Source organism: Miscanthus floridulus, chromosome 7 (assembly GCF_019320115.1).
Source record: "Miscanthus floridulus cultivar M001 chromosome 7, ASM1932011v1, whole genome shotgun sequence".
NCBI classification, from domain to species: domain Eukaryota; kingdom Viridiplantae; phylum Streptophyta; class Magnoliopsida; order Poales; family Poaceae; genus Miscanthus; species Miscanthus floridulus.
Window position 1 is genome coordinate 130,735,754 of NC_089586.1, and position 7,430 is coordinate 130,743,183.

Here is a 7,430-nt window from a genome sequence, read left to right on the forward strand (position 1 = left end):
ACTAGCCCGCCCTCGCCCTCGCTAAGAATCCGGTTCTCCACGATCGGAGCAAGCACATCAACATCAAGTTTCACTTTCTCAGGGACTGTGTCGATGGAGGGCAGATCGTCATCGAGTTCGTCGAAACTGGTCGGCAACTTGCAGACGTCCTCACCAAGCCGCCCCGTCGTCTTCGGTTCACGGAGCTGAAGAAGATGATCGACATGGTGGAGGTTTTAGGGTTAGCAGCAGGATTAGAAAAAGAATTGCAAAGTAATCTGCTACTCTCCCATCTCTATATGTGTGGCAGGGACAGACGCCGAAAGGGCTCCCCTGCTGTTGTACTGTAGCCACAGCAAGGGCAGTCACCAAAAGACTCTCCTACCGCACTGTAGCCATAGCAGGAGCAGGCGTCAAAGTCAGCCCTGCTGTTACATCTAGTCACTCTAGCAGCATGATAGCCTGGCATGTCTGTGTACTAGGATTAGATGGGTGGAGTTGTATATATATAGCTTCTCACTACAACTCAGTGAAGAGAGCAACTTCAGTTTTATCATCTCCTCTGCAGAGTTTCGACCAATACTGGTGTTTGTGCTGTATGTGTGCGCTCTGTTCTTCCTCCCTTTTCTACCTCTGGCCATAGTGTATACGAGAACGTCGGTGACCTATCAGCTCACCAGTGACCGGTCGGCTGCGGAAGACCCGGGCCCAACAGTTCCTGCGCCACTCCGCATGCACCTCCAGGTGGACGCCAAAGAAGCAATTCCCGTGGTCATCAAAGAAGTCTGCCAGTGCATGGGGACACAGCCGGCATACAGGACTGGAAGATGTAGAACTGCACGGTGGCCATCGGGCATCGGCCGTCTACGCGGCGCGAGACGGCGGGAGCTTCGATGCGCCCTCGTTGCCATCTGGAGTATATATAGCAGCACGATCCCTCCACATATAAACACGAAGCAGTAATGGTTCAGTTTCTTTCGCTTGTATTTTTTTGAATCAACCATTTGCATGCCAACGAGGTTCAATTCAAGCATTTATGGCGGCAGAGGAATCGCAGTGCGGGAAAGCTTTTGCTTTTTCTCAGAAGAGTGCGTGTTGCATGCTGTATTAATGCACTTATAGTTGATTATGGTAGGTACTAAAGCCCAGTTTAGATCGTTAGTCATGCACTTTTAGTCTATTTTTTTTCTATGGGGATCCAAACATGTGGATTAAAAGTGAGCAAATAGGCATAACTAAAGTTTAGTCCATTTACTTTACAAGAGGTCCTAAACTAGGCTAAAAGTGTATTGGGAGGCACACCGGACACCACATAACCCCCCCTCCCCCCCACACACACACCCCCACCCCCACCCCACACACACCCGCGCCTTTGCATGGCTTAATTTAGGGGCTAATCAGTTATTATAGGATGAAGAACTAAAGTTTAGCCTATGAATTAAATAGCCCAGCAGTAAACTTAATGGACTAGTGATCAAAACAGAGCTTAAATCAATAGAAAAGCATGTAGTACGTGATTGATGACCACGTTGTCAGGTTGGCCATGCGACAGGGAAGAGGGATCGCCAAGCGACGAAGGGAGAGAATCGTGCGATGTGAGAGGCCGTTTCAATGCGTTGCGAGTGCTTGGTTCGCTATACGTGAACGTGCGGATGATATGGCAAGAGTATATCCGGTGACGTGGCTGGCTGAGAAGCCAAAAAATATGCTAGTGGGATTTCCTATTTAGACTGTATAATATCCGTGCTAACGCCACGGTTTTATTTTGAGGATACACATGAAAATAACTAATATTTTTTTTCATAGTTCAACTTTTACACAATTGTATTTCATCATGTATACGATCCGGGAAACATTTTTGTATAAGAAGGCATAGTAAAGTTAGTGCGTGTTTTTTTCCTTCAAAATTTTGTGTTTTTTAGTGATACACAAGAAGACAAACAATTTCATTGAGTGACTTTTTTTATTATTGTGTAAACTGATACACAAGAAGACAAACAATGAGAGGGACAAAACTAAAGATCGATTCATGTTTCAGCATGGTGGTCCATATACACAATTTCACTACCAATCTATTAGCTGGAGCTGGAAGCCTGGAAAGAAAAAACAACACGATAGCTGGAAGAGCAAAGAAGAAATCAGGAGCCAAAACTGTTCTTCGCTAGTCATGCCACCGAATCAGCATAAGAATGAATCTCGAGGTAATATAGCTCCCTGAGGGTTTTGTCGAAGCCTTCTCTCCGTCTTAGTATTTTAGTTTTTGCTGATGGATGCAAATCAATACACAAATCAATGGCAATAAATTTTTTTGGTCAACTAATTAAATTGACAAGGATTATAGAGATTAAAAAAAAGTCATTTAGGACATTACTTACCACCTTGTCACCATTCTAGGACATCTTTATACACTATATCTATATTCTTGGTGCACTTCCCAGTTGGATCTAATTCCTTGTTTGGTTTAGCCAAAATTCTTGTTGTTTGCCTGGACACACCCCCTGACAATAGAGCTGCCCATGTGAGAGCACTGGCTCTAGAAGATAGATCCCAACATGTGGGATGGTTTGCCCCTGAGCTTTATTTATTGTCATCGCAAAGCTCAAACAAATTGGGAATTGCTCCTTTTCAACTTGAAAGGAAGTGAAATATCATCTGTTGGAGACATAGGGATCCTAGGTATGAACATCCTTTTCCCTGCATGTTGCCCACCAACTATTTCTGCGCCAATTGCATTGTCTCGGAATGTTCTAACAATTAGTCTTGTTCCATTGCACAAACCATTGTTAGGATCAAGATTGCAGAGAAGGATCACATGGTAGTTGGTTTTTATTTTGAGCTCATGCGGGGGGAGACCATTTGGAGTGATGGAGTTCAAGAAGTCAATAGGGCAGTTATTCCTTGAGTCGTCATCGACAGAGTCGAAGCTATGATAAACTTTTTCCTCACCTGAAAACTTATCAATCATACTTGCATTTAGCTGATCCACATGCTCATTTGTGGTAGATAGGATGGCGCGTGTGCTCATATAAGCTGATGATCTTGCGTTTTTCTCAAGTGACGAGAAGACTTCTTGAATGAGCTTGTTTATTGATTCTTCGTTGTCGGTATAGCCAATCAAAATATCATCTGGAAGGCGTACATAATCATCTTCAATTGTCTCTTTAGTTCCATTCCCAATTCTAAGGAGGTAATCTGCAAACCATGGGTCAAACCGAGCCCTCATGTTACGTGACAACCGTATCTTCCTTATTCTTTCCCACAAATAAGAGCGTTACAATGTAGCATCTGTTACCTGTGCTCTTGTCCCACGTGGTACCACAAATCTCCACCAAATACCATAACCTTTCCCCCAGATGGCAAACAAGAATTCATAATATCTTGGAGGGACCTATCAAGACACTCAACTGCTAGCCGCTTTGTCATTGCTACTTCATCCCAGATAATCAAGGATGCCATAGGCATTAACTCTGCAGTGCTACTTTGCTTTTGTGAAGCTGCATGTGCTATTGTTGGCAAGCTTAATTGGGATTTTGAACCTTGAGTGTGTTGTGCGTCCTCCAGGCAATATCGACACCGCAATACTCGAAGTTGCAGTTGCAATGGCAATTAATCCCTCTGAGCGCACTCTACCAAGAAGTGCCTTATATATGAATGTTTTCCTGTTCCTCCTAGACCATCCACGAAAAACACTCGGCTCTTCTTATTCAGTACATAATTTAATATTTCATCAAATCCTTCACGGTGTTCGTTGTTAAGAGATGCATACATATCCAAATGTTCTTGGTCGACAGGCACAGCCAGCTCCTCCCTAACCTCTTTCATAATGTCATTGTTAAATTCATCTGCTTGACACGAGAAAATGATAATGAAATTAATAAATAAATATGAAATAGTTACTGTATTGACATCCAAATATTAAACAATTAGAATTATGTATTGTACCAGACAATAAAATATTTTTTAGAATAATATTAGTGCTGAAAATATTACCGTATCATTTAGCTCAGGTAGATCATAATTCCTTATATCCTTTCCCATTAACTGAATTAAATCCTGAATGTCTCTTAGAACCATTTGTTCTCTACTACTGCTATGTTAGGATTGTTTCGGCTATAATCTTCAGAGAAAGATTCCTCGTGCTTGTCCCACAATCCATGGATGTTGGTGGCCTCACAAAACACAAGGATAGTTGCAAATAACCGTCACAGAGCTGCTGGCATCTGAAAAGTTATTGCCTCACTCAAGCAGTCATCAATAGTCTAATCTCTTTCTATGAGTCCTCTGTTCTCGCATGTTTCTCTGAAAGTAGGGTACAAGATTTCAGCAACTGTCCGTAAATTCTCAAATGAGATTGCACCTCGTACATGATTTAGAAGTACCCTCAAGAAATATCTTTCTCCTTCAGCCAGGTGTGCATACACAATACGCCCCACCTATCCCCTCTGTTTTCTTCTCTGCCATGCCTTCTTACCACTAATCCACCGGTAGTGTTTTGGAATCTCTCTATACAAAAATTTCCTTGCATAACTATCAGCACGGTTCAATGTGAAGTATTCCGTGAGTGTCGTCATAGTTGCAGATGGCTTTTTTACAACATCCTTGAGATTGGCTGTCTCCTCAATAATAATAGATTGTATATTAGGTAGATGATACTGGAGCTGCAAAACAGATGGACAAACTCAAAAAAGGTGGAAGCCAAAAATCCTATGTACAGCTTCTGGAGGTGATATGTATCTAGCATCCCTGTAATCATGGATCTCATCGATTAGTCCAGCAGGATGAACAGAGTATGATGCCCGATCGTGGCCTTTGTGTACGTACTTAAACAAGTACTTACAAGCTTTGATGCGTGAGCAAGCTTCAATATTTATGTGGCAAGTATATGTCATAAGCAGCCCAGGATTGTATGGAACCACCCATTTATTGTCCAACTCAGCACCTCTTACTTTCACACAACGTCCATCATCCCTCCACCTGTACAAAGGATATGAATCTTTGCCTTGCTGTGTTGCTACACAAAACTGTCTAGGATAGCGAAAGCTGCATTCTCCATTAACCATACAAGCACACTTTCTATTCAAAATCCCACATGGGCCATGCAGCATATGCTTGATGACCAGGCTATGCAACACAGGGTATTTATCCTTATCTGGTAGCTCTACAGAAATGACTTTATCATAAGCATCTGGGGTTGTTAAGTTACTACCTTTCTTCATAACTAGTAGGATGTGTTCATGTGGAAGCCCCCTCTTTTGGAATTCAGTGACATGGACATATGCTACCACCTCTCCAAAATACTTTTTCTTGATCAATAAATCCATCAAGGACCGTAGCTTGACCCTGTATACTCTTGAAACCAGCTCAGGCCTATCTTATGGTTCTTGGCTAGGCTCAAGATTTTGAGTAATCTCCTCCCAGTATGGATTGCAAGTCATGGTGATGAAGTAATCTGGTTTTCCAAAACGCTGGACTATAGCCATTGCATTAAGAAATCTTTGCATCATGTCACGATCGCCACCTAGGAAACTGCGAGGTAGCACTACTCTCTTGCCAACCTCTAAAGCCCTTGTCTCTCATGCAGAAATTACATCAACCAAACCCTACGTAAAAATAGAAAATATAGAGCATGCATGATTATTTTTAGTTTTGAATTGTTGTGTCATATTATATTGCAATAATAAAACATTGCATAACTCATCTGATATAGTTCCGCCCGTATGAGTTTCTGGTTATCAGGGTTAGAATACCAATCAAGCCTCATAGACTCAATCTTTACGTATATGTCAATGACCCATTGTTGGAAAAGTCATCCTCTAAATAGCATTATGTTAAAAAGCCCCTCTCTAACTTGCATCAAATAACAATAGTACTCACTTGCTGTCACAAATCTTCCGAAATGTCTTTCCTCCACCATGGTACTCATGTATTTACCTTGTTGATTGTCCACGTCATCCTCACCTTGCTCTATGTCAAACCAGAATTTATATATTAGTATGTACCCATGCGTTTTATTAAGGCATTGGAAGTTCAATCATTTTTGGTACCTATTGGATCTGCTACATCTGTAGGATCAACAGAGGTGTGTCCTTCCCTATCAGTCACTGTATCATTGTACGACATAAATTTATTCCAGCCAATTTCCCCCTTAGGGTTAAATAACGGATATGCCAATGGATCATAGCATCCATGATATGCTTTGATATAGCGCGGGCGATCCCCTCTGGCATACACAAGCACACTTCTATCAAAACATATTTGGGGATCATTGCCATCTGACCAGATAGCTAACACCTATGACGCCGTGGGTGCATTGTACCTTGTTTTTAGCAAAGGAACATATATTCAGTCTGTTCGCTTGTTGGTTTTAGTCAGAGCTTATCAGCTAGCCATAGTGTTTTTCTCTCATAATAAACCAGCACCAGCCGGGCTTATCAGTCCAGAAACCAACCAGCGAATAGGCTCATTATATACATTTAGTAATATAAAAAAATCAAATATTTTGTGTAGAATAAAAACATTTCGCAATACACAAACATATTTCTGAACATGTGTACCTTTGTTGGTCTGGCGTCACATTAATATTGAGCTCAATTACATAGTCATCAAGATTTGGAATAGCTCCAACTCTGTTAAAGGTCTCTACATATGGGTTGTCTTCCATGATTTGCAGCACAGTTCTGACAATATTGATATCTAGGTCAGGTGATCTCTTTTTTCTATGCGCCAAACTGTCATCCTCCATATCATAAAAGTAGAGTTGCAAGTGGCGAGGCCCTTTACAACCTAGAACCAAATGGTCCAGGTGATGGTACAAGACCCCATGCACACGAAATGTATATATACCAGTCCCTGCCGTGGTGGTAACTTCTCGATCCACGGTTACTGTCACACGCAATTTTAAGGATAAAATTGAATGCACTAAACTCATGTGTGCCCAGGGATCAGTCACACACATAAGTTGACAAATTACAAAAGTATCATCATGGTGTATCATACATCACGATTAATACCATAACATAGTCTTACACAACACAGCAGAAAATAAAAGAAAGTAGCTCTCTCGTGGAAGCTCCAACATAGGGACGGTCAACTGGTTGACCACAAGCCTAAAAGTTCTCTTGAAACTCCTTATACTCATTGACATTGTTACCCATCCAGGATTTTTATCCAAATATAGAAAGTAAACAAGCGTAAGTACTTTCCGTACTTAACAAGATAACATGGGGTTATGAAAGCTCAAAAAGGATGACTCAGGTTTACTGCGGTTAGCACCAGGATTTTATCATTAACTATTATCAAGTTATGCTTAAGTCCCAATTAAACCCACGTGATCAGATATTAGAATCAATTGTATCATATTATCATCATAGAACATCATAAAGGAGCAACAATAAATAACCAGTTATTCTGTGAGTTTTCTGGGCCGCTCGTGACCGTGAGCACGGCTGTTA

General features: G+C 41.5%; 1 protein-coding gene across 1 annotated transcript; it reads right to left on the reverse strand.

The window, feature by feature from the left end:
• Positions 1–2,578: 2,578 nt before the first annotated feature.
• LOC136466286 (uncharacterized) lies at positions 2,579–3,202 on the reverse strand. The gene has a single exon (XM_066464678.1). The coding sequence runs from the start codon at positions 3,200–3,202 to the stop codon at positions 2,579–2,581; it is 624 nt and encodes a 207-aa protein (XP_066320775.1).
• Positions 3,203–7,430: the final 4,228 nt, after the last annotated feature.